The sequence below is a fragment of the Pneumocystis murina genome (genome assembly GCF_000349005.2).
Source record: "Pneumocystis murina B123 chromosome Unknown supercont1.7, whole genome shotgun sequence".
Classification (NCBI taxonomy): domain Eukaryota; kingdom Fungi; phylum Ascomycota; class Pneumocystomycetes; order Pneumocystales; family Pneumocystaceae; genus Pneumocystis; species Pneumocystis murina.
Window position 1 is genome coordinate 259,828 of NW_017802365.1, and position 25,106 is coordinate 284,933.

Here is a 25,106-nt window from a genome sequence, read left to right on the forward strand (position 1 = left end):
AAGGCATTTTTGAAAGATATAGGATGGTAATTAAGATATTATAAATATAAAAAAAAATACATGGAATATACGGGAGATAGTAGTTCAGTAAAATGCGAAACGAACGATGTATCATTGTTGACGAAAAAATTGAGTATTTGTAGACTTGGATCATTTTCCACACCAGTTAGCAGGGTTAATATTGAACATTTGTTTATAGTAACGTTTTTCTTATGAAAATAAGGTTCCGTCAGCAAGATGCTGTAGTGATGTATCATTTAAAGGATCGTCGTTGGATTTTTCTAGTGTTTCTCCGGTTTCTACAATGAGTGATAGATTAAAAGTGTGTTTTTCTAGTACTGAATCTCAGTTAGATATGCATTCGTCTAAAAGGATTTTTTTGAATGATGAGCAATCAAGACGGCCTATATATCGTATTGGCAATTATTTTAAAAAGTCCAAGAATCTTTCAATTATTTCATCTCGATTTTTTTCAAAGTGTTTAAGTTCACGTAATAATTTATCAGTTGATGTATCAACGAAAAAATTCCTGAAACATGAAAATGAGAGGGTATCTAATGAGAAGGAGGCCCATGTTTCACATAGTTTGTTGGATTTGAAGCATTTTTTTAAGTCTCATCATGATCATGTACAGCTGAATACGCAAGAGTCTCTTAGGCAAAAAAAGTATTCATTATTTAAGCTAAAATTTCGAAAATTTGAGGATTCTTTTAAAAACAAGTATTCTGCTCTTTCTTACAGGTATAAGAAGTATGGAAAACTTGTTGGTTCTGGAACAGGTGGTTCTGTTCGGCTTTTGAGTTCTTGTGATGGAACTGTTTATGCTGTTAAGGAATTTCGAAAACGGGCGCCTTATGAAAGTAGTAGAGAGTATAAGAAGAAAGTATCTGCTGAATTTTGTGTGGGTGCTGCATTGCATCATCCAAATATAATTCAAACTTTGGATTTTGTGTCGGATGGATCAAGATATTATGAAATTATGGAATATGCTCCATATGATATGGTATAAAATAATTTAATTATAGATGAAATTTGATATAAATAGTTTTCTATTGTTATGTCAGGCAAAATGACACGGGAAGAAATATATTGTTGTACTAAACAGATATTACAAGCAGTAGATTACATACATAGTCTAGGACTTGCTCATAGGGATTTGAAATTAGATAATTTAGTGATGAATGACAATGGTATCGTAAAATTGATTGACTTTGGGAGTGCTATTGTATTTCGATATTCTTCTAAAAACTTTGTTAAAGCATCAGGTATTATGGGCTCTGATCCTTATTTGGCGTATGTTTTTGTTTTTAAGTTAATATGTATTTAATATTTTAGGCCTGAGGTTTGTACCGAAGAATATTATAATCCCCAGCCTGCTGATATATGGTCAATTGCAATTATATTCTGTTGTATGATTTTATGTCGATTTCCATGGAAAAATCCACGTGTATCAGATGTTTCATTTAGGGAATTTTCTATGGGAAAAACAGAGACTGAAAATAATGAAATTGAATACCTTATGTCTGCACCTACTGCTATGATAGGTGACTCTCCTTCGCCTAATGTTCGTGGTCCGTGGCGTCTTTTGAGGTTGCTTCCTCGGGAAACTCGTTCAACTATTCAAGGAATGTTGGAGATCAATTCGAAATGTCGTTGGACTATGGAACAAATTATGGAACAAGCATGGATTAAATCAGTAGAAATGTGTTATATTAACAGTAAGAACGAAGTTGTGAAAGCTAAGAATCATGTTCATACTTCAGTATTAGAAAAGAAAATTTAATATTTTATAAAAGTTTATATTAAAAGAAATGAAAAATATAAACATCTTGTTATTTTACATTGGATATTATTAGGCATTGTAATGATATTAGATATTATTAGTTTTTGTAGTTGCGTTATCTGATATACATGAGTATTATTTAATTGTAAGAGTTATGATTTTATGCTATGTATTATGAAGTTTATGAAATTATTTATAGTAATACAAATTTGTACGATAAATTATTATATAAACCAAGATAATATATAATTAGAATGAGACTATATGATTTATAAATTTATGTACATATCATTTTTTGAATTAATGCCAATAATGGGTTCGGCTGGCTTTTTTCCAAGAAGAGCAAAGTATACGATTTCTTTTTAAAAGATTAGCCTATTGTTATAAAAATATTTAAGCATACCAGATACGTGTGTCTCAGGGCCAAAAACCTTTAAAGGTAATGAAAGTTCTTCTCCAGCTGCTTTAATTGCTTTCAAGCCTTCCTGATAGTTGGGGCCTGCTCGTCGGACCCATATTTGTACCTTATGTGCATGAAATGCCGAAGCATAATCTTTCATTGCACGGATAACACCTTTAAATGTACTGATGACATTTGTAACTAAATAGTATCATAAATTTCTATTTTAGTTTTTTAATTAGGATAAAACATACAATTTGCAATCCCTCCTCCGATAAATAAATATTTTCCTTCAGGATGTAGAGGACCGCGTGTCATTAAATCAAAAATTGTACGTGAATACTCGTATGTTTGTGTTTCTGTCGGTGCACCACTATATTCTCCATAATTTGCTAGTTGATCTGCATATCCCACAACAGCAATTGCATCTGCATATACAACACTTGCACCACCTCCTGCAACTAACGTCCAGATACGACCATTTGGATTAAGAATCGTTAGTTTGAGTGATGCTCCTGTTTTTGAATCCAATTCTGCAATATATTTCTCTTCCTTTGTCATTTCTCTTCCGAAGGGTGCGGGAAACACTATAGGTGGCCCCTGATCTACATTTACTTTACTTGATGCTTCACAATGTGATATATTTAAAACATGTGGTGCCCTGGAAATCGCCCATTTTTCACTCGCTTCAAATTCTGCTGTTTGATCTAGTTTTGCTGCTAAATCTAAGTAGTAAATTTCAACGTTTTTCCCTTTTTTTTCCACAACTAAAGGATTGATTTCAAGGTATGTGAAATGGCATGTAACAAAGACTGTATATAATCTAATAATAAATCGAATAAGTGATTCCCTTACATATGTTGGCACTTCTTGTAAAAGTGTTTCTTCAAGAATTTTTTGTGTTGGAAATTCTTTCAAATTAATTGGTATTAAGATTTTTTGTGCTTTGGCTTCTACATTGCCAACATCTATACCGCCTTGATGAGTAAACATAATCAAATCTCCCTAAATAAAGCAATATATAAGAAACTCCCTTTGTATTGTTGTATATCAAAAAATTTACCTCTCTTGCAGACATAATACTTAAATAATATTCACTGTCATCGGCATGTGGCACAAATGGCTCACAAAGAAACGTATTCAAAATACCCGAAACATTCTCAACTCTTTGTTCTTTCCCTGCAAACCTTTCAATCCAACAACGAGTATCTTTCCAATTGTTCTTGAGGCAGATAAGACCAAGTTTACCGCGCCGTTTAATTAGCTGGTCTGGTTTGGCAACCAAATATTCTGTATTTAAAAGCCATGGATAAATAGACTCTGTTTTGTCCAAAACATGGGCAACATGCGCTGTATATGCGTCTGATGAATATGTATGCGGTGAATCAAAAATAATTTGTGCAAGAGATGTCGACTGGGCAACGGGTGTGTCTGATACCTGTTCATAAGCAACTATGGGAGCTGCATGCTTAAGCCAATATCCGAGAATGGCTTTCCCATCATATTCACGGATAGCTTTAGTCGACATAAAGATAATAATATATAAAAAGTTAAAAAGGATTTGCAAATGCTTGGGTGTGTGGGTAGACGTTATATAAGATGAAGAAAAGATTTCGATATAAATTAAAATGCAATACAATAATATATCGAAATATATACGTTATATATGTAGTTTTCATCGAATTATATGCACTTATGGATGAAATTTTTATTTTTAAAGAGTTTTCAACTAAATATATTGGATTTTACAAATAAAATAGTTTTTTCTTAATAATGTCCCTTTTTATAGATAAATAGCATGATATATGCGTTTTTATATGTTATTATTTGTTTCAGTATATGCATATAACCTAAATACATTTCTGAAATAAAATTTATACATCTAATTATATGTATCTTTTTATTTATCTAGATATATGTGTTTTTTACATCCTGAATATATAATTTTGTTGTCTTTTTATCTCTCAAGACACCCTTCTAGTATTTTAAGATTAATTTTAGAACCCCTCTTTAGTTTTGTTTCCATGGCGATACTTGAAATATCTTGCAAGATTTGAAAAAAATTTAATTTTTGCAGAGATGATATCTGCAAATGACAACATTTACCGTGCACCGGCAAGCACATGTTCAGTAGATCGTAGAGAATTATTCACATTTGATACTCGTGCATTTGTTTATGGGATGCAGCCTAAAGCAGTTCAAGGAATGCTGGTATGTTTTTTTTTTTGAAAAAATTATATTGAATTGTTTTTTTCAGGATTATGACTTTATATGTGGTAGAAAGACGCCATCTGTGGCAGCAATTATATATACATTTGGGGGGCAGTTTGTTTCTAAGATGTATTGGGGGTTATAATTTTTTTTCTTAAATTACTATTTTTGATATATTGAAGAACAAAAGAAACACTTTTGCCAGTATATCAGTCAATTTCAGTTGCTGTATCAAAGCATTCTGATGTGGATGTTGTTGTTAACTTCGCGTCAAGTCGATCAGTTTATTCTAGCACGATGGAGCTTCTTGAATATCCTCAAATTAGAGTATGATCCATGATACATAAAGTTTGAATTGTTTATTTTTAGACGATTGTAATTATTGCGGAAGGAGTTCCGGAACGTCATTCTCGTGAGATTTCTTATAAGGCAAGAACTTTAGGTGTTGTTATTATTGGGCCAGCGTATTTATGATATTTTTTTGAATAAATTGGCTTATTTTTTTTAGTACAGTTGGTGGTATTAAAGCAGGATGTTTTAAGCTTGGAAATACTGGTGGGATGATGGATAATATTGTTGCATCAAAGCTTTATCGTCCAGGATCTGTAGGATATGTTTCTAAGTCCGGAGGTATGTCAAATGAACTAAATAATATTATTTCCCAAGTTACGGATGGTGTTTATGAGGGAATTGCTATTGGTGGTGATCGTTATCCGGGAACTACGTTTATAGATCATCTTTTGCGTTATGAAGCGGATTCTAAATGTAAAATACTTCTTCTTCTTGGTGAGGTAGGTGGTGTTGAAGAGTATTCCGTGATTGAGGCTGTAAAAAATGGGACTATTAAGAAGCCTTTGATTGCTTGGTGCATTGGAACTTGTGCATCTATGTTTAATGTTGAAATACAGTTTGGGCATGCGGGGGCATTAGCTAATTCTGCCCTTGAAACTGCGTCTGCTAAGAACAGGGCAATGCGTGAAGCTGGGATTCATGTCCCTTGTGTTTTTGAAGAGCTTCCTCAACTTCTTAAAAAGATTTATGATAATCTTCTTGCTGAGGGTGTTATTGTTAAAAAAGAAGAACCTTCTGTTCCTAAAATACCCATGGACTATGCTTGGGCTCAAGAACTTGGCCTCATTAGGAGGCCTGCTGCATTTATTTCTACTATTTCTGATGATAGAGGACAAGAACTTCTTTACGCTGGCATGCCTATATCAGACGTTTTTAAAGAAGATATTGGTATTGGCGGTGTGATGAGTCTTCTTTGGTTTAGACGAAGACTTCCTTCCTATGCTTCTAAGTTTTTCGAAATGGTACTTATGCTTACTGCAGATCATGTATATTTTGTTTTTTTTCTCTACATATTTATTTATATTTTTAGGGCCCAGCTGTATCTGCTGCTATGAATACCATTATTACTACTCGTGCTGGAAAAGATCTTGTTTCATCCCTTGTTTCAGGGCTTTTAACAATTGGTACTAGATTCGGAGGTGCATTAGATAGTGCAGCTGAAGAATTTACCAGAGCTATGGATAAAGGATTTTCTCCTAGGGATTTTGTTGATAGTATGAGGAAACAGAACAAATTAAGTATTTTTGATTATGTATATTTATTTTTTTTTTTTTAATTTTTTTTTAGTTCCTGGAATTGGTCATAAAGTTAAATCTAGAAATAATCCTGATCTTCGTGTAGAAATTGTCAAAGAATATGCTAAAAAGCATTTTCCTTCTACTAAACTTTTGGAATATGCATTAGCTGTTGAAACTATAACTACTTCTAAAAAAGATAATCTTATTTTAAATGGTAAATATTGTTGTTATTTTTGTTAGTTTTTAATACGTTCAAAGTCGATGGATGTGTTGCTGTTTGCATTGTTGATTTATTAAGGAATTGTGGTGCATTTACTATGGAAGAAGTTGAAGATTATTTAAAGGTATATTTTTGCTATTCATGGTTTTACGGCTGACTTCATTTTTAGATGGGTGTTCTTAATGGGCTTTTTGTATTGGGAAGAAGTATTGGACTCATTGGACATTTTTTAGATCAAAAAAGACTTCGTACTGGTTTATATAGACATCCTTGGGATGACTTTTTATATCTAGGATTAGATAAACATGTACCGGGAGGGAACATGCGAGCACTTGTTTAGTTTTTATAAGAATTAATATTTATTTAATGGGAATAATTATATAGATGAAGTAGATATAATTTGTTAGATTTCTTTTGATTATTATTATTATGAATCTTATTTTTGAAATGATATTGAATAATTTCCTGTTTGTGGATCTTGAACAGCTTTAAAGTTGTCTGTTGAGAGTCCAAATTTCCCAAGGATGTTATTACCCAAATCTTTTAATTTATTAAGCATTTGTGTTTTTTCTCTTTCTTGAACTTCTGATAATATAGGTTTGACTCTTGAAATAGATTCTTTAATAGATTTATGTATTGGAGAACTACCTGGAAGACGTTTTTTTATGTCTTCATAGTCTTTATGTTATCGGTTTTTGTTAACTTTAATTAATCAAAACGACTTTACCAAGTAGTGCGGCATCAAGAGAATGCCATGTACCAATTTTTTCGTTAGCTTTAGCTCTTCTATGTAATGCCTTTATGTATTCCGGATCTTCTTTTAATGCTTTAAGTTTTATTAGTTACATTTTTGTTAAAATATTGCTTTAACCATTTGTGCATGCTTCTACTGCCTGATCCCATAATTTCTAAAATAATTTTATAAAAAAATATATAAATTTTTAAAAAAAAACCTTACGAATATAACATTCTGCTATATTAGCATAATAAATGGCTCGTTCATGTTTTGCCTTCAAAGGTGATATATCAAGAGCTTTTTGATACGATATAATAGCTTCATCAAAAAATGCTTGATAAAATAATTCATTCCCTTTAAATTTATTTTCATTCGCTTCTTTAATTAGTTTCTAAAAAATCATGATATCAATCTTTTTTTCTTTATTTTTTTTTTTTTACTTCATCTTGACATAAATCTTTTAACACTTGTGAATTCTCTTTTTCTTCTATATTTTCGTCTGTATTTTCATTTTTATAATCAATTACTTTTTCATTACTCGTCCTTAGTATTTCATCCTCTTTTTCCTTTTTATTTAGAGGCCCTTTATACTCCATTTAAGGCATTGAGAAATCCTGATGTCTTACCTGCCTTTATGAGATCTATAGCCTGGTTCCGTTGCTTAGACAACAGAGAAACGTACCGCTAACTTAAGAGGTTTTTATAAAAAACATGATACCTTCTTTTATAAGGCCAAATATAGTTTCTTTGGGCTGAATTTATCTCGGATGGACCAGTTTGAATGGTTCAAGCATTTGGTATTGCTTATTTATCAGCTTCAACGATGATTTTTCGACGATTGCCTAATTACTTTCATTATGGAGGAGAACGTCTTATTGATTCGAATATCCGTAGTAAGTTTGAGTTTTGGATTGGAATATGGGCATCACCGTTTATATTTCTTGCATTTGTTATGGTTTTTGTTTTTTTCTTTTATTTATATTGTTTAAATTGATGAAATATATAGGCTATTATTTTGAATCGATGTATTGTCTATGCTTCAGTAAGAAGGTGTTTATATTGGTTTTCTGCAGTTTACTTTGTCTTATTTATTGCTAGACCGGTTCATTTGAGTTTTTGGAAACGCCTGGTATTGCGTTCGGTGCCGATTATTTTACTTTTTAAGACATCTTGGATGTTACTTTCATATATTAAGTTTAAAAATGATCCAATTGCAAGATATTTTCCTGGTTTTATTAAGCCATATGAGGCTCCATATATTCTTTGGTCAACGTATAAAATTATATGTTTCGTAAGAGTGTAAAAATAAATATTGATTTATTTTTTACATTTTTAGACGACATTTATGAATACATTTATAGCGTCTTTACAGATGCGTCTTCCTTTAAATGACCATGGAATGACTATTTTCGAATATGCGTAAGTTTAATGTTATTTAATTTTTAAAATATTTATATCTAGCGTATCCTTTACTGAACTTAATTTTTCTACTCCATCTACGGAAATGATTGTTATTACTTTTTTATCTGTCTTTGGAATTTTATTGTCGCAATTTTTATGCCTTTTTAATATTGAACGTTTCAAAGTGAGTTAAACTGTCATTAATGTATTTATTTAATACTTAATATAGTTAATTTCATCAACTATTATTGGTTGCAGTTTCTTGTCTTATTTTTCATGGAGTATTTATAACGGACGAGGTTTACATTTTTCTACAAGTAAAGATGATTTTATATATGTTTTTTTCTGAATTAAATAAAATAGCTGTTTGTGTTTCATTTATACCTCATTTAATTACTATTTTTGTCATTATTATCTCTTTAATGATATCTTTATTAGTACGATTGATTGTTAATCATTCATCTAATTTAAGAACTGATATTTTCAATGGAACAATTTTTGTTGGAAATAATCTTGGTCTTGATATGAGTGATGATTTTTTCGGTTTGCTTTTGAAATTTGGAGTGATGGCACTTACTTCAGCACAAGAAGCTGTTTTCCTTAATGAAGCAGAAGAAATTAAACTTGTAGAAAAGACTTGGATAGAAGAATCAGATGAATATTTAAGGTCAATAAATGCTAATGGGTTTTCGAAGGAGAGGAAAAATATTGAGTGCAAGAATGGGAAACAAAAAGATTTTAACAGATATCGTGTTTCTACATGGAAACCTACTATAATACTTTTGACAAAAACCATTCGAACCGTAAAAGCATTGATTTTGTGGATTATAATTGTCTTGAAAAAAGGAAGGGCGCATCTTTATGAAGAACATGTTCAAAATAATCAGGATGTCAATTCTCTTTATAATAGATTTATTCAAGGATATGATATGTTAGAAGAAGAAAGTGATGATTCGGATTTTATACCATCATTATCGATATATAGCAATGATGATGTTGAGGATTGGAAAAATAATGAAGGCATAGAAACATATTTACATGAGAGCTCTAGCGATGATAATGAAAACTGTGCAGAAAGGTCATTTTCTGAGTTGTTTCCGAATTTGGGAAGTTTGGCTCCTTTTATTTCTCCTGATCATGAAGAATCTCGTATTCTGCAGTCACATATGTCATCACATACTATAGTTACAAGATCAAGATATCGTGAAATTTTATGTTCAAATCATGGATCGGATGATATAAAAAGACTTTTAGAAACAATAAAAGAGCGTAGACAGTCAATTAACAAGCTCGGGAATAATTCTGGGGATGAAAATGTAGTTCAAATAAGGAGATGTGTAATATGTTGCTCTGGTATAAGAAATATTGTTTTATGGCCATGTCGTTGTTTGGCTTTGTGTGATGATTGCCGGAAAACATTAGCAATGCGTAATTTTAAAGGTATTGGGTTGAACTTTTGATAATATGCTTATTTTTTTAGAATGTCCTTGTTGTAGACAACCAGTAATAAGTTATAGTAGGATTTGGATTCCATAAAATTAAGCTGAAAATGCTAATTTATTATTTATATTACATATAAGCTCTATAATAATATTAAATTCTTATGTTTATTAAAATATTTTTAAATTGAGGACTTTAAAGCCCATATTTTTTGGGATTAAAATTTTCAAGACTAGAAAGGATTTCATTATTAGTACCAATAATCTCCTCCTTTTTTTCTTCGAAATATTTAAGTATATCTGGTTCAGGAACCCAAATAACCTAAAACACTTAGTCATTTATATAGACAAAGCATAATAATATAGGTACTCTCATGCCAGCGGATCGTCCTGCTTGTACACCTAGAATACTATCTTCTAAAAGTAAATTAGAAATTGATATCAAGTATGATAGATTTTATTTCCCAAAAACAAGACATTCTTTAGACGTTATAGGTTCTAAGCTTTTTGATTTGCGTTCATTGTTGATTATATTTAATGCAGTTAAATATATATCTGGTGCTGGCTTTCCGCGCCCTTTAGGGATTCTAGGATCATCACCTCGAACAATGTTTTCTCCAAAGTGTGAGAAAATGTGGCTTAAATGATTTGTTTTTATGTGGAAGTTACGAATACTAGATGATGTGGCTAGCTATGGTTTTTAAATAAAGTGGAGAGATGCAATTTTTTAACAAACAACAATTGGTATCCCTTGATCTTTAAGATATTTCAAAACCATGTAACTCCCTGGCATTTCTTTAGTTTCTAAGAATTTTTTCTTCTATAGGCTTCTATTAGACAAAACTTATTTTTTATAGTATCAATCACTTGAAGTTCTCCTGCTTCCTTATAAAGCTTTTCTGCTGATTCTTCGATCTCATAAGACTTTATGAGAATTTTAGTTGCCTGTCATTTTTTTTATATAGATAATTTAGATTTTAAAAAATATTACTTCGAGTCCTGGGATTCCTAAAAAATAAGCTTTTAATTCATTTTAGTTATATTAAATAACCCATAATTTGAGTTTTAACTTCGATTGATAGTTTTGGCTTATTATAACGAGCTAATAATTCATTTGTTACTTCTGTATAAAGTTGTTCTGTGTTAATTAAAAGCCCTTGTAAAAATATTGAATTTTTAAAAAAAAGGCGAAGATATAATACCATCCATATCAAATATACATGCTTTTATTGGCAATAAAGTGTCTGTTTGATTCATTTTCTGAATTCAAAAAATAGTGAAAATCTGAAAATTTCTTTAAAGCTGGTTTATCTTTTCAATGGTTGCCTGGACAACAGAACAGGTACTGAACAACTACTTCACAGTTTTTTTATTTTATTGACTAGAAATGTCGATATTTTATGTAGGAATTGCACGAGGAAGAGACATTTTGGCTGAGTATACTGTTGATGGTATATTTGTGTTTTTTTCGGTTTTCTTTTGATATATATGTCTTAGGAATAGAGATAAAACATCTTGTTTCTTTGGTGCTTGAAAAAATTGAATCAAATGAAGAAACAAGGCTTACATATCTTTATAAGTCGTATATGATTCATTATATTTGTACTCCTGTTGTTCCTGTTGGGAGTTTAACGTATTTGTGTATTACTTCGGATCAGATTGGACGGAGGGTTCCTTTTGCATTATTAGCTGAGATAAAACATGAGTTTGGTAGTCGTTTTTCTTTATGTGATATTTTTGAGCTTCCCACGTCAAGTTTTTCGTTCTTTAGTCATGAAATTTCAAAGAAAATAGATACAATAATGAATAGTGAAGATGGAATGATAATGGTAGATATGGCACGTGTTGTTCACAAAGAAATTGAGCAAGTTAAATCTGGTATTTAAATTAACTAAATGTAATATTTAACGATTTTTCATATTTCTGTAGCAATGATGGAAAATATTGAAAGAGTTCTTGAGCGTGGTGAACGTATTGAACTACTTGTTGATCGAACACAAAATATGAATGAAACTGCATTTACTTTTTCTAAAAGATCTACATATTTGAGGTAAAAACTTTTTTGATTTAATTGTTATAATAAATATAACCTTTAGACGGCGTATATTGTGGGAATCGATAAAAACAACTGTAATTCTTTCACTTGTTGTTTTATTTCTGTTATATCTATTGATTGGTTTTGGTTGTGGATTTCCAGGTAATAATTTTAATAATCGTTTTTTTATATTTATCATTTGTTAGTATGGCAAAATTGTCGCTAAAATTGGATGTAAAAATAAAATTTTATCTGCATTTTATAGTAGAAATTGTTTTTTCATTTTTTTATATGATTTTTTTGAGAATTCTTATGCAAATTAACAAGATACTTTGTTTTGTAAAACATGAAAGCTGTAAGATTGTCATTATTATTCTAAAATATGAAATCGTTTTATAATTAGAGGATGCATATATTTTGAAATAAAAATATTTATATTAATATTTTATAATTAGTATATTTTTATTAAACATGATTTTTTATAGATGCTTTTTTTGTAATTAAGTTATTAAGCCCTCAGTAAAAAAAATTCTAATAGATAATATTGTCTACTGTAATAAATAGAATACTTTTATTTTATAATGATAATTTTACTAAGATTTTCGTGTTTTTAAAGTATATGTTAAATACAGTAAATGTAAATCTCATGCAAAATATCAGTTTTAGGGTTGGGTCTGATTAAAAGATGTATAAAACTGAAGTAAATTTTGATAATAGTATAAATGATAAAGAAACCGAATACAAATGAATTAAATGCCCTTTGGCATAATTACGAAATTATCTGCTCTATTTTTTATAGAAACAAAAACCAACATCATGGACAAGTTTGGTGGAAATATGTTTCCATGTTGCGGCAAAAACTTCGAGTATATTTCTTATTACCTTTACGTCTTCGTGAACAACAACAAAAGAAGATACTTACCTTTATCCCTAATGCATATTTGTATGTATAATTTTTGAAGCAACTAATACTTTTAATAAGTTAAGATATTTTTCAAGTATTATAGCTCAGGGTCAATTTCCTAAATTAGGCATAGTACTGTTTACAATTATAGCAAGTATTAGAAATATATTTTGGAAGGATGAAACGTTTCAAGAAAATACTCAAGAGATAGATTCCGAAGACATAGGTGAAGTAATTGACATATGTTTTTGAAAAATTTGATCTGATTAAATTACAAAATAATAATACCATGTATATTAAAAATAACACTTAGTTTTGCATGTGTTCACAAATAATGAATTTTATTTTTTGACTTACTATTGGCATATAATAAAATAATACATTTTTTATATTGAACTGTTAAATATTTATAATTTATATTATACCCTATTCAGGATTATGTGGCTTAATAAGCTGTATTATACGAAATGTTTTTTTTTTGATGATGATTATGTGTTTGGAAAAATGTAAAAAAAAAAAACGAATTTTCTGGCCTGAATATTTATGTTTTTTAAATAGTTGTATATGGTGCTTTATAATTTCTGACTAGCATCGTTTGTGTTTAATATTTCATCATTTTTATAATTTTCGCCATTTTCCTCTGAAGATATATCATCTATATTTTCAGTACTGGAAGATGATTCATTATTCGTTATAAATTCTCTATATTTGCTTTTTTTTAAGTACTATGATATTAGGCCTTTTTATATAAGATTTAGATGAGTACCATGTTAAGTTTTTTGGCTAATTCTTTTGGAAATCCTTCTGCTTTTACTTGCGCATCTAAATTGTTTTCTCTTTTCACATCCTTATGAAATATAGGAATGTAATCTGATTCAAAGCGAAATTTTTTTTGAAAATATTTTTTAATGCATTGAACATCACGATTAAAATATCTATTGTTTGTTAAATGAGACAATTAATAGTTAAATAATTTACTCTTCAGAGTTAAAATGATCAATACTAATCATTTGTGGGAAATCGATCATTATAGGATCTTCATTTTCATAAAGTAAGATATTAAATTCATTAAAATCTCCATGTATTAATCCGTAATTAGCCAATTTTACAATTAATTGCATCAAAGTTATGTAAAGTTTTTCAGGATGTACAATATTGTCTATTTTATGTAAAGGATATGCCTCAATTTTCTCCATAATAATACAATGTCGAGCATGATCTATAGGTTGAGGAACTGGAAATTTGTTTTCATACAGTACCTTTAATGATTAAAATTAAAATAATTAATTATGATTTAATACTTTCATAACTGTATATTCTTTTTTTGCTGCTAAACGTGACATATACATCCAACTAGCAGATTTTCTGTTTTTAAGATAATCGCGTTTTAATTTAACGCTTCTAAATGATATTCTTCCAAGTCTAGATGTAAAAATTATTCTTGTATAAAAATATTATAAGAAAGAAATGCCTATGTATCTTAAGAACCATTTGCTTTCCTGTTTTATCTGAAACAACGTAAACATCTAAAGTGTGTCAATTTTAAAAGAAATATTTACTATTTTATTACCTGATTCTTTACCAACTCCAATTTTATTTCCAATAGAATATATGTATTCTCTTTTTGAAAACGATTTCAATGCTAAATAATCATATCCAGCGTATGTAAGCCGGTATCCATCATCTAAAAAATTAATATAAAGCTTTAAATAAAATATTAAGTAATATAAACATTTTGCGTTCTTGATCTTAGAAATAAGACCATTTCTTGCCAATTTACTAATGCATTTTTGTTCATTACTTCCTTTTAATTTTGAAATTTGAGAAATTAAAGAAGTTGGAACAAGTTCATGATTTTTTGATCCCATTTCTACCTAAAAATTTTTAGTAATGAGAACTGATAAAAAAATAAGAATATAACAGCTGTAAGTACTCTAAAGTCGTCCTGTGATAGGTATCGGATGGATTTAATATCTAAATTGACCATTGTGGGTTTCTTTTTTAAAGAAAATTCGATAACTTGAAAACTTAAATCAGATATTTTTATTTTTAAAGGTTATTGTTTTTATGAAAAAGAAATTAATGTTGAACATACGGAAAATATTTTTTTATAACATAATAAATATATTGTGAATTTATTTTAGATTTTTTTTATATTTTTCTAAAATAATATATAATTAGTTTTATTTATATATTTAAGATACGGTATTTAGAATGCTTATTATCCTCTTGCTTTTATTTAGTTTCTGCATTGTTTAGAATCTATTATTACCTGTTTGCTCTGTTTCCCCAGCCTAATAATATGTTGATTAGAGAATTGATTAAAAAAAATGAAAATACCTTTGGGGTTTTCTTCTTTAAATTCATCCCATTTCCTTGCTTTATACATTTCTATATCTATTTCTTCCATGTTGTCTTGATCGATTTCTTTTTTATTTTGTGGTATTCTATTTTACATATTATAAGTTAAAAAATGAACATATAATAATAGTTACTCTTTGTTAGAAAGAATATTCCCTTTTTTTGCTTCTTCTTTTAAATATTCATCAATAGTCATCGTAGGTAGGTTATGATCTGGCCCAAAAACATTATTCTTTAATTGTTCTCTCTTTGCTATAATAGTAAAGGGGCGTAACGGCTATAATATTGTTATTGGAAAATAGTTATTTAATGAGATTAAAACTTTTCCATGTTTATCTAAAAGAGGATTGTCTTTTTGGAAATTATTTTTTGTTTTTAATGTTGAATGAATGTTATTTTCTGTTTCAGTTCTATGATAGTCATTAATTGAATCTTGATCTTTGTCCTTTGAAATTTCTATCATTTTTAACTCCAAATCTAATTGTTCTATGCTTTGTAATGACTTAAAAATAGCTAATTGAACTACTTCAAGAAAATGCTTTCGCAAATCATTTTCATCTTTTGATGGATTTTTTAAAAAAGTGGATATATTCTTGTTTAATTCTTTTTCTCTTTTGTATCTTTGAATTTTTTCTTCTCTTCGAGAGACATTAGAAATTCTATTTATATAGCCTTCATTGTATGTTTCATTAGAATTAAGATAATTAAATAAAGCTTTGTCAGAACTTGTTAGTAATGTATAGTTTTCACATAATGTTAAAAATGAAACGAATAAATTCTAAAAAAGTATAAGTTTGTAAAAATGATGTTAATACAAAAGACTCTTGATGATAATATAGTTGATGATCTATTAGATGTTGTATTTTTGTCTAAAAGTTCTGCTATATAATAATCTATCAAAAAAAATCTTATCTTTTAACTTTAGAAATAAATTGTTTATAGTATTTACCTAATTTCTGAAGTGCTTATCTCATCAATTCCTTCATTGTTGCTAAAAAGAGATAGCTTTCTGGCTAGATAGTGGCATTTTTCATATAAAGAAATACATTCCGCTAATAATTCCTATTAAATTATTATTATAATTTATAAAAAAAAAATAAATAACAGTTGATCCTTCCTCTATTTTTCTACGGAAATTTTCTGCTGAATCAAAGAGCTCACGAAGAGATCTATTTTCTTGAGGCTGATTTTCTATATCCATTTTATTAAATAGTTTAAAAGATATTGCGTAAGGTGGCAGTACTTTAGATATAAAAATAGATTAACAATATACAAATAAATATAAAAAGAATATAATATATTTAGAATATTTTAGATTGTTTTAATAATACTTGTATTAAAAATTTGAATTTTGTAGATTATTTTATATAATAGATATAATAATGAATGGTTTGTTTGAAGGTTATTTTTTAAAAAATTTTTAAAAATGAATATGTTTTTTATAATTCATAAATATATAAATGTTTTTAATGCTTTTTTGTTTTTAAAGAGATTTTGTTTTTTTTTTATAGATATGTTTTATTTCGAAATTAAAATATACTATATTAGGAATTTTGTTAATTATTGTTGAGATTTTTAATATTAAACTGTTTAAATAATCTAGGATATTTTTTTTGTAAATATGCTATAATTAAAAGTTTCATTTGTATAGATATTAAAAATAGAATTTAGTGTTTTAATAAATAATGTTATGGATTTTTGGTATTGATTAAATTATATTAAAGATGATGCAATTTTTTTGAATTATTAGGATTAGTGATGAAAGGTCTAAAATTATTTAGAAATTGCCTCGTCAATACCTAGTTGGTTCTGTTTTAAGTCAAAGTAACCTAAATATCTTATGAATTATATCTGGATTTTAACATTTATGTAAAATAAATTTTAGGAAAATTATATGCCTTAATGATATAACATTTTTTTATAGATTTTATCGTTGAACCTATTAAATTTATAGTTAATAATTTTTCATAGGATATTATAGTAGTCATTTTTAAGGATCATAATCTAAGGTTTTTTTTGCAGATATATTTTGAGATTTTTATAGTTTATTTTTTTTTAAAATTTAATTATTGTACAATTGTTATATTGTGTAGATAGTTGATTATTCTTAAACAAATTTAATTAATTTTATTTTTAAAATTTAAAATTTTTAATCAAAGATTAATTTAATTATCATTGGTATGGTTTTTGTTATAAAGTAATAATAAAAAATTATTAAAATAGGATATTGTAAATTTTTTAAAAAATATTCTAAAACTTTCATAAATACTTTTAATACTACTTTTACTATTTATTTGTCTGTACTTCTGTTTTATTCATTTATATTAATAATTAAAGGATTTTAAAAGTAATAGGTAAAATAATTAAGTTATTCCAGAACTATGTAAGTTTCCTAAATATGTAAAAAATTTAATACGTTAAATAAATATTATAAAACTTTTTCTATTTTTATAATAATTAGTTAGATTTTCCAATGATAAATTTATATTTTGTATAATGCTTATAATTGATTATAGAATAATGATATTTGGATTTCCGAATAGAACTTTATCTCTTGTAAAAATATTGTACATAGTTCTTAAAATCAGAAGCTAATGAATATGATTTTATTTTTATATGCTAAAATGCTTAAATAAGGAATAATTGTATAACTAATACATATATTTTTTTAAGTAAAAAATGTTTTGAGTAAACAGTTCTATTGTTCTTTGATAAAGAAAAATAAATATTGTGTTATCATAATTAGTAGAAAAATGAAAGTCATAATTTTGCTTATTTTTATTTTGCAATGAAGTCTCTTGAATCCAGATTAATAATATCAACAAGAAATGAAATGATATTAATTTTGTTTAATCTATTAAACATTTTTTTGATATTTTAATTGAAATTATTAATAATAATTGATCAGAATATATATATATAGACTATGTTTTTTATATAAATCTATGGAATATATTTACTATTTTTATATTTTATTTCTCTTTATATCTAAATTTTTAGGATTTTTGATAAAAAATGTTGCAAAAATAATGATAATAAGTAAATGTACTTATATATTTTAAATATATATATTTTTAATTGTTAAATTTCTTAATTTCTAATGTGTTTATTGCAATTTTTAAGGATAAATGTGATAAGCATTTCAGAAGTTTATTTAATTCTCTTTTCTAAAAATATGCTCTAAGGGTATATCTAATAACATTAGATTTAATGTTGGTATCAACATCTATAATTTTTATTCAAAGATGAAAATTATTTTTAGAATTAAATTTTATTTTTTTAAAAAATAATGCCTTTTTTATTAATAGTATTTTTTTTAGATTAAGATATTTAGAAAAGTTCTTTTAATGATATTATTTTCTAAATTTTATTTAATTGCTTATTTTTCCTATTTTTATAGTTTTTGAAGTCTAATCGATAGAGTATATTTAATTTTAGAATTTATAAATTTAAACTTTTAGAAAATTTTTAATTTATATAAGCATTTTCTGATATTTTTTTATATTTCTTTTTACTTCTTTTGAAAGAAATTATTTAGTTTTATTATAAGTTTTTTTCAAGGTATTTTTTGTTTATTTTTTAAATTTTAGGATGTTTGAAATACTTAATTATTGTAATGTTTAAGGTGTTTATTTACTGTGATATTCCTAGATGAATGAATCTACTGATTTAAATCTACGTTTTCCAAAACGAATTCTCCCTTTAGACATTACTGTTGTTAGTAAAATTGCAGCTGGGGAAGTAATAAATTTTTTTTATCTTTATATTTTCATCTAAATTGTTTTAGATTGTTCAAAGGCCTTGTAATGCTTTAAAAGAGTTAATTGAAAACTGTGTTGATGCGGGTGCTACATCAATTGACATTTTAGTTAAAGGCGGAGGACTAAAGCTTCTCCAAGTATCAGATAATGGACATGGAATTATGGTTGTTTTTTGGAAATTTATTTAGTTATGTTTATTTTATTTAGAAAGAAGATCTTTCTATCCTTTGTGAACGCTTCACTACATCCAAGTTGCGTACATTAGAAGATTTATCATCAATTTCTACATATGGATTTAGAGGAGAAGCGTTAGCAAGTATTTCTCATGTATCTTTCTTAACTGTAATTACAAAAACTACTGGTTCAAGTTGTGCATGGGAGTGAGAATAAAATATTGTTTAAGTTTTTTTTTGATTGAATATAGAGCTAATTATCTTAACGGAAAACTTATATCACCTAAGTTAGGTGAGCCATCGAATCCTAAACCGGCTGCTGGAAAACAAGGGACTCAGATTGTGGTATTTAACTTTATTAAGTCATAAATAATAATAATAATTTTAGATTAAGGATTTATTTTATAATATTCCTTCTAGACTGAAATCCTTTTGCAGCGCCAACGATGAGTATGTTAGAATACTGGATATTATTTATAGATATGCTATTCATTGTGAGAAAGTAAGTTTTTCATGTAAAAATGTATATTTTTATATATGTTATTTTTATGATTTTTTTGACAATTTTGAAGTATGGAGAGGCGATACCATCTATTTCTATATCATCTAGATCAACTGTAATTGAAAGGATTAAACAGTTATATGGAACTAGTGTTGGTTTTGAGCTTTTACCTTTTTCATTAACTTCTCAGGATTATATGTTTCAAGCTCATGGTTTTATTACAAGTACCAGTTATAGCGCTAGAAAGACTGTCTTTTTGCTGTTTATTAATCGTATGTATATTTTATCTATAAATACTGTAGAATAATTATAAATATAGATAGGTCTGTTGATTGTAATACACTTAAGTCTGGACTTGAATCTATTTATAGCAATTTTTTGCCGAATTCTGGTCATCCATTTATGTATATATCATTGGAAATAGAATCTTCTAGAGTTGATGTAAATATTCATCCTACAAAACACGAGGTTCATTTTTTTAATGAAGATGAAATTATTGATCTTATATGTGATAAAGTTCGTCTGGAGCTTTCTAAAACTGATTCTTTGAAGGAATTTTCGATGCATGTAAGTATTTATAATATCTTAAACATTTAATTTTTTTCTTTTAGTCACTTAAAACAACTACATATTCCCTAAATAGCGATATTAATTGTAATTCCATGGGTGGTGACTTTATATGTATTATTTATTTTGGTTATTTATCTTTCTAGGAAAGGTTCATGATAAATATCATGTTCGTACTGATTCAAAATTTCAAACAATTACATCATTTCTTAATAATGTTAATAGCCTTAATTCAAAAAAACTGAAGAAAAGTAGTTCTATTGAGGATTTTGATCATGAGCTTTTATATGAAATGAATAATAGAGAGAAGGTTATTGTTAGACTTGCAAGTATCAAGGAATTAAGAGATGAAGTGATAGACCGGAGAGATGATGGTAGTTTTTTATAATCTAATGTTTTATTGTTATATTTTAATTTTACTAAGTTTTAACAAATATATTTATGAATCATATTTTTATTGGTGTAGTTGATGAGGAAAAACAATTGGCTGCTATACAGTGTTCTACTGAACTATATTTTGTTGATTATGGGTCTCTTTGGTTTTTTGCTTTTTATATTATTTTATTTTTTAATTTTTCTATTAGTTTTGAGCTTTTCTATCAAATTGGATTGGCTGGATTTGCTAATTTCGGAACAATAAAATTGGAGCCACAATTGTTATTAGTAGAGTTACTTGAGATATTGTCGGAGAATTTAGAATGTGATTCTATGGTTTCAAAAAAAATAATAGTATTTATATCGTTTTTTATTATTTTATTATTTATTTTGCTTTTAGGATGTTTTTAAAATAATTATAAATTATAGGGAAATGCTTTATGAATATTTTTCTTTTGGTGTTACATCTGATGGCAAAATATATTCTCTCCCTTTGCTTCTTAAAGGCTATATTCCAAATATTGGGAAGCTTCCCTTATTTATTTATAGACTTTGCACTAAAGTATTTTTTTATTTCTGACTATTATTATCTAACATTTACAGGTTAATTGGGATCAAGAAAAGGAATGTTTCTGCACCTTTTTGAAGGAACTGGCTTTGTTTTATTCACCCGAGCCTTTGTTTCAAAAACAATATGATATTGAAACTTATGAAAATGAAAAAAAAATTCTTGCTAGAGTTTTAGAAAGTGTTTTGTTTCCTGCATTTAAAAAGAGATTAATTGGAACGATTGAGCTTTCTCGAAAAAAGAATGTAGTCCAAGTAGCTACTTTACCTAAATTGTATAAAGTATTTGAAAGATGTTAAGACACAAAAAACACTACATGTTAAATACATTGCTTATATTTGGATTTTTAGATAATACCTATAAGATTTCAATTGATTTTTATGTTCTTTAATAATTTTTGAAATCATTTAATATGGTATATTTTATAAGTAATATTGGATGTTATATAAATTGTTTATTTTAAATATTTTTATAAAATATTTAAGATTTATATATTAGTTATATTTTTTTTATTTTTAATAAAATATGTTATTTTGTATGAAGAATTTTGGTTGAGTTATTTAGAATTCACAATATTTAGATTTTATAAATTATTAATTATAAATAATTTAAATATTATATTATTTGGATACATTTAATTATTATATATTTATATTGTTAATGTATATTGAAAATAATAATTGCTAATTTTTTATGCTTTTACTGTATTGTTTGATTTTTAAGTTATTAAAATAATAGATTGCTTGAATTTATATATAACTTAACATCTAGTTTTTTGATTAATTTTAAAAGTGTCTATTTTTTTAAGTTTCGATTTTTATCATATTCCTATTAGATTTTTTTGTATTTTATATATATTAAAAATATTAAACTTAAAAATAGTTAGGTTACAGTTTGTATATATTTATCTATTGTTAGCATAGTTTTTTTATATTTTTACATTTTAATTGATTAATATTAAAAACACCTTATAGAATATATTTGAGCGTATAAAATACGTTTAAAATAATTTTAAATAATTTTATAAGTCATTTTTAAATGATTTTTGAAAATTTTAGAATTAAAATTATTTAGAAAAAAAATGATATAGAGAAATATAAAAATAGATAAATTTTTATGTATTTTTTTGTTAAATTTTGTTTTTTAAAATCAAGTTTTAATAATAAATATTAAGAGTTATAATTATTATATTTTATCATATAGTAAATATTACTGTATCTTTTTCTAAAATATTTTAGTTAATATATGCTTTGAAAACCATATATTAACTTTAAAAATGTATTAATATTGTATATAAATCAATAAAATTATATAGATAAGAAATTAACATTGACAACTTGATTGTTGAACATTTGTTTCTCGAGGATTAATATTAACGTCAATCACTATAAAATTTAATACTATAAATTTAAAGAAATAAAGTTACTTAATGTGCTATTTGTATCCTGTATATTTTCTATTCCTGGAAGAACACATGCGATATTCCTAAAAAGAGTTTTAACATTGCTACCTGTTTTTGCACTTGTCTCCATGAACTGCGTCTTAAGATCTTTTGCCATCTTTTCTCCCTCATCTGTTGTAACTTGGCTTTTTTATATTTAGTAATGATTGATAATATAAAATTTATCTTTTTACCGTTTACTGTTAAGATCTGTTTTGTTTCCTACTATCACAATAATTACATCATTCCCTCGTTCTGACTTTATATCATTTATCCAATCTTTTATATTGATAAAGGAATTTCGATCTAAACAATAAGAAATCGACTTGAGATTTAAAAGAATATTTACTGGTAATATCATAAACAACAACAGCCACACTAGAATCGCGAATATAACTTGGAATAAGACTTCTAAATCGCTCTTGCCCTGCTGTATCCCATAGCTGTAAACGCACTGTTTTGTCTTCCAAGTACATTGTTTTAGACAAAAAGTCTATGCCTATAGTTGCCTATTATTTAAATAAGTTTTATTATATAAAAATATATCACTTTTACCTGATAGGTGTTATCAAAAGTATCATACATAAACCCTGTAGGTATTAGTTTAAATATTTTATAAAATGCTTTTTAAAACGTGTAATTAGTGAAGTTTTTCCAACACTTTGATCACCTATATATTTAGAATTGTTAAATTCAAATATCATGTTTTATATGTTAAGATTTACCAAGAAATACAAGCTTAAATTTTTTTAGTGAATTTGCTAAATCTGTCATTTTTATTAAGTTGATAGCATATGAATTGAACGATAAAAAAATTGAATATTTTTTTAACTTAAAAAAATTATGAATTTTACAGTAGCTCTTAAAAAAATGTTTGAAGTCTTTTAAAAAGTTTTTATATTTAAGTGGTTAATTTGTTTAGTGTTGAGAAAGAAAACGTTGAAGGTGTGATTTTAGTAGATGATAATGGACTTTGTCTGGGATGTAAAAATATATTTTAAATTATATTATTATATTATTAATTCTCTATTTTAGCTTATGGAAAGGTGAATGAGGAATATGCAAACAAGTGTATTAAATTTGTAGATTTAGAGTTACAAACCAAAATGTTTGCTGCAGTGATGAGTAAAAAACAGTATGTTTTTAGTAAAATATATGGATATTGTTGTCTTATATGTCTTTAGAAAGGTACTTTTGCATAGGGATTTGGGTATTACGACGGTTTTGTTTATGACACGTTGAATTTGATAAATTTTTCTTGTTATATTACTATGGCATATATTTGTACTTTTTGATACAACATATTAGAAAAACACACTTTATGATTCTATGTCTATATGTTTTTTAGTTAGGCTCATGAAATTTTACTGTTTTTTTTTTATTTTTTTTAATAAGCCCTGAATTGATTTATATATAAAATGCTGGAATGTATCTCTAGATTTTTTTTCTAATGAATATATGTTCTTTTCATATAAAAATAGTATGTTTGAATGATGTTTTATATGTTTTTATATATGTTTTATTTAGGTTTTTTAATTGCTGTTTTACATGATATCGATGAATAAAAAATGTTACGAGTAAAACATTTTGAAATACCAAAGCCGACGGTTTAAATTCTTTATTTTATGATTAAGATTTAGTTTTAACTAATTTTTTTAAGTCATTTTTATATTTTCTGGATTTACAGATTGGCACAGAGCTAATTATTTTTTTTTCTATTTTAAATAAGGCTTCTGGCATTTATGGATTTTTTGTAACATTAATTAACTGTATTTTTTATTTTTTTCTGAGTAATAATGTTCTTATTAAGTGGTAGATTCTTCTTTAAGTATGTCTTTATGGAAAATGTTTATGTATTTTTACTCTTTACTTGTATTGCTTGGGTTCACAATGATGATAAAATATATTCGAATAGTAATTTATTGGGTTTCTGATTTTTTTTTTATACTTTTTAGGAATCTCCTTTTCATATATTGATTTGTGCTTATTTTTACTTTATTGATACTTTTATTAGTTCTTTATATTCTGCAATATTCACAATTGTATGGTTTATGAATATATTTAAACATGCAATAATTTCTTCTGGTGTTGGAAAATTGGTTAGTTCTCAAAAATCGGAAATGTATATTTTTTCTTTTTCTGATAAATCATTAAAGTCGTTTAGAATTGAATTATGGTCTTCTAATAATTCTGAATACGCACATGATAATTCAATTATGTTTTTTTCTATCGAAAATCTTTTTACCGTCTTTATTTTATGCTTTTTTTTATGCTTAAAGATATATTTTTGTCTCGTTGTGTTCTCATATGCACGTTATTTATTCTTGCGAACAGGAAATATGTATAAATATTTACATAACGAACGAATAAAGAAATTGGTGTCTCTATTGACTTATGGGAAATATTGGGAAAAGGCTGATAATACCTCTCGTAAGATTAAATGTTCATTGGATCTTAAAGTGTTTAATGCTAGATTACTAGATGGAAATTTTTGAACAAAATCTGTTAAATCATTCATTTTTCTTGGTTCTAAGATATATATAATGTTAAAATAAATCCATAGCACTTTTTTATGTATGAGATTATGTTTTTATATGATCAATGTCAAAAATCTAGTCTTACTTTTTTTGAATGCAGTTA

At 26.6% G+C, this 25,106-nt stretch overlaps 14 protein-coding genes across 14 annotated transcripts; 8 read left to right on the forward strand and 6 right to left on the reverse strand.

Moving 5' to 3' along the window:
- Positions 1–60: 60 nt before the first annotated feature.
- On the forward strand, positions 61–1,855 carry PNEG_02732 (hypothetical protein; the record flags this gene model as incomplete). Its single annotated transcript, XM_007876568.1, has 5 exons — positions 61–174; positions 224–308; positions 354–1,003; positions 1,046–1,293; positions 1,336–1,855. The coding sequence occupies 5 exons, from the start codon at positions 61–63 to the stop codon at positions 1,781–1,783; spliced, it is 1,545 nt and encodes a 514-aa protein (XP_007874759.1). The 3' UTR covers positions 1,784–1,855.
- A 196-nt stretch (positions 1,856–2,051) lies between these two features.
- On the reverse strand, positions 2,052–3,815 carry PNEG_02733 (hypothetical protein). The gene is made up of 4 exons (XM_007876569.1): positions 3,247–3,815; positions 2,438–3,188; positions 2,187–2,384; positions 2,052–2,141 (listed from the first exon to the last, which is right to left on the reverse strand). The coding sequence occupies exons 1-4, from the start codon at positions 3,709–3,711 to the stop codon at positions 2,053–2,055; spliced, it is 1,503 nt and encodes a 500-aa protein (XP_007874760.1). The 5' UTR covers positions 3,712–3,815; the 3' UTR covers position 2,052.
- Positions 3,816–4,231: 416 nt separating this feature from the next.
- Positions 4,232–6,591, forward strand: PNEG_02734 (ATP-citrate synthase subunit 1). Its single transcript, XM_007876570.1, has 9 exons — positions 4,232–4,394; positions 4,441–4,532; positions 4,577–4,721; positions 4,764–4,858; positions 4,903–5,731; positions 5,776–5,983; positions 6,033–6,197; positions 6,242–6,327; positions 6,373–6,591. The coding sequence occupies exons 1-9, from the start codon at positions 4,263–4,265 to the stop codon at positions 6,541–6,543; spliced, it is 1,923 nt and encodes a 640-aa protein (XP_007874761.1). The 5' UTR covers positions 4,232–4,262; the 3' UTR covers positions 6,544–6,591.
- A 48-nt stretch (positions 6,592–6,639) lies between these two features.
- Positions 6,640–7,535, reverse strand: PNEG_02735 (hypothetical protein; the record flags this gene model as incomplete). The annotated part of the gene is made up of 5 exons (XM_007876571.1): positions 6,640–6,881; positions 6,931–7,029; positions 7,075–7,111; positions 7,157–7,330; positions 7,380–7,535. The coding sequence occupies 5 exons, from the start codon at positions 7,533–7,535 to the stop codon at positions 6,640–6,642; spliced, it is 708 nt and encodes a 235-aa protein (XP_007874762.1).
- Positions 7,536–7,720: 185 nt separating this feature from the next.
- Positions 7,721–10,817, forward strand: PNEG_02736 (hypothetical protein; the record flags this gene model as incomplete). The annotated part of the gene is made up of 8 exons (XM_007876572.1): positions 7,721–7,894; positions 7,946–7,989; positions 8,038–8,230; positions 8,276–8,358; positions 8,401–8,524; positions 8,570–8,657; positions 8,704–9,780; positions 9,821–10,817. 8 exons carry the CDS (start codon positions 7,721–7,723, stop codon positions 9,874–9,876), a joined length of 1,839 nt encoding a protein of 612 aa, XP_007874763.1. The 3' UTR covers positions 9,877–10,817.
- PNEG_02737 (hypothetical protein) lies at positions 7,773–11,036 on the reverse strand (the record flags this gene model as incomplete). The annotated part of the gene is made up of 9 exons (XM_007876573.1): positions 7,773–7,971; positions 8,018–10,101; positions 10,150–10,193; positions 10,257–10,470; positions 10,516–10,599; positions 10,647–10,724; positions 10,771–10,787; positions 10,831–10,935; positions 10,982–11,036. The coding sequence occupies 8 exons, from the start codon at positions 11,034–11,036 to the stop codon at positions 9,976–9,978; spliced, it is 723 nt and encodes a 240-aa protein (XP_007874764.1). The 3' UTR covers positions 7,773–7,971; positions 8,018–9,975.
- Positions 11,037–11,166: 130 nt separating this feature from the next.
- Positions 11,167–12,101, forward strand: PNEG_02738 (hypothetical protein; the record flags this gene model as incomplete). The annotated part of the gene is made up of 5 exons (XM_007876574.1): positions 11,167–11,230; positions 11,277–11,657; positions 11,709–11,829; positions 11,876–11,976; positions 12,021–12,101. The coding sequence occupies 5 exons, from the start codon at positions 11,167–11,169 to the stop codon at positions 12,038–12,040; spliced, it is 687 nt and encodes a 228-aa protein (XP_007874765.1). The 3' UTR covers positions 12,041–12,101.
- A 435-nt stretch (positions 12,102–12,536) lies between these two features.
- Positions 12,537–12,970, forward strand: PNEG_02739 (hypothetical protein; the record flags this gene model as incomplete). The annotated part of the gene is made up of 2 exons (XM_007876575.1): positions 12,537–12,757; positions 12,802–12,970. 2 exons carry the CDS (start codon positions 12,537–12,539, stop codon positions 12,968–12,970), a joined length of 390 nt encoding a protein of 129 aa, XP_007874766.1.
- A 282-nt stretch (positions 12,971–13,252) lies between these two features.
- Positions 13,253–14,705, reverse strand: PNEG_02740 (hypothetical protein; the record flags this gene model as incomplete). The annotated part of the gene is made up of 7 exons (XM_007876576.1): positions 13,253–13,443; positions 13,485–13,653; positions 13,697–13,977; positions 14,020–14,140; positions 14,190–14,244; positions 14,289–14,592; positions 14,640–14,705. 7 exons carry the CDS (start codon positions 14,703–14,705, stop codon positions 13,291–13,293), a joined length of 1,149 nt encoding a protein of 382 aa, XP_007874767.1. The 3' UTR covers positions 13,253–13,290.
- Positions 14,706–14,986: 281 nt separating this feature from the next.
- PNEG_02741 (hypothetical protein) lies at positions 14,987–16,280 on the reverse strand (the record flags this gene model as incomplete). The annotated part of the gene is made up of 7 exons (XM_007876578.1): positions 14,987–15,012; positions 15,059–15,165; positions 15,214–15,356; positions 15,402–15,857; positions 15,902–15,986; positions 16,029–16,141; positions 16,185–16,280. The coding sequence occupies 7 exons, from the start codon at positions 16,278–16,280 to the stop codon at positions 14,987–14,989; spliced, it is 1,026 nt and encodes a 341-aa protein (XP_007874769.1).
- Positions 16,281–18,539: 2,259 nt separating this feature from the next.
- PNEG_02742 (hypothetical protein) lies at positions 18,540–21,453 on the forward strand. Its single transcript, XM_007876579.1, has 14 exons — positions 18,540–18,640; positions 18,731–18,820; positions 18,867–19,004; positions 19,048–19,220; positions 19,265–19,358; positions 19,402–19,536; positions 19,586–19,787; positions 19,835–20,082; positions 20,127–20,184; positions 20,229–20,456; positions 20,507–20,621; positions 20,667–20,811; positions 20,858–21,019; positions 21,061–21,453. Exons 2-14 carry the CDS (start codon positions 18,731–18,733, stop codon positions 21,322–21,324), a joined length of 2,052 nt encoding a protein of 683 aa, XP_007874770.1. The 5' UTR covers positions 18,540–18,640; the 3' UTR covers positions 21,325–21,453.
- Positions 21,454–22,348: 895 nt separating this feature from the next.
- PNEG_02743 (GTP-binding protein ryh1) lies at positions 22,349–23,240 on the reverse strand (the record flags this gene model as incomplete). Its single annotated transcript, XM_007876582.2, has 7 exons — positions 22,349–22,410; positions 22,452–22,612; positions 22,661–22,772; positions 22,816–22,975; positions 23,022–23,056; positions 23,101–23,136; positions 23,192–23,240. The coding sequence occupies 7 exons, from the start codon at positions 23,238–23,240 to the stop codon at positions 22,349–22,351; spliced, it is 615 nt and encodes a 204-aa protein (XP_007874773.1).
- A 69-nt stretch (positions 23,241–23,309) lies between these two features.
- On the forward strand, positions 23,310–23,708 carry PNEG_02744 (hypothetical protein; the record flags this gene model as incomplete). The annotated part of the gene is made up of 4 exons (XM_007876583.1): positions 23,310–23,338; positions 23,389–23,450; positions 23,502–23,601; positions 23,651–23,708. 4 exons carry the CDS (start codon positions 23,310–23,312, stop codon positions 23,706–23,708), a joined length of 249 nt encoding a protein of 82 aa, XP_007874774.1.
- Positions 23,709–24,034: 326 nt separating this feature from the next.
- On the forward strand, positions 24,035–24,961 carry PNEG_02745 (hypothetical protein; the record flags this gene model as incomplete). Its single annotated transcript, XM_007876584.1, has 5 exons — positions 24,035–24,073; positions 24,127–24,235; positions 24,283–24,380; positions 24,422–24,588; positions 24,631–24,961. 5 exons carry the CDS (start codon positions 24,035–24,037, stop codon positions 24,959–24,961), a joined length of 744 nt encoding a protein of 247 aa, XP_007874775.1.
- Between the last annotated feature and the right edge of the window lie 145 nt (positions 24,962–25,106).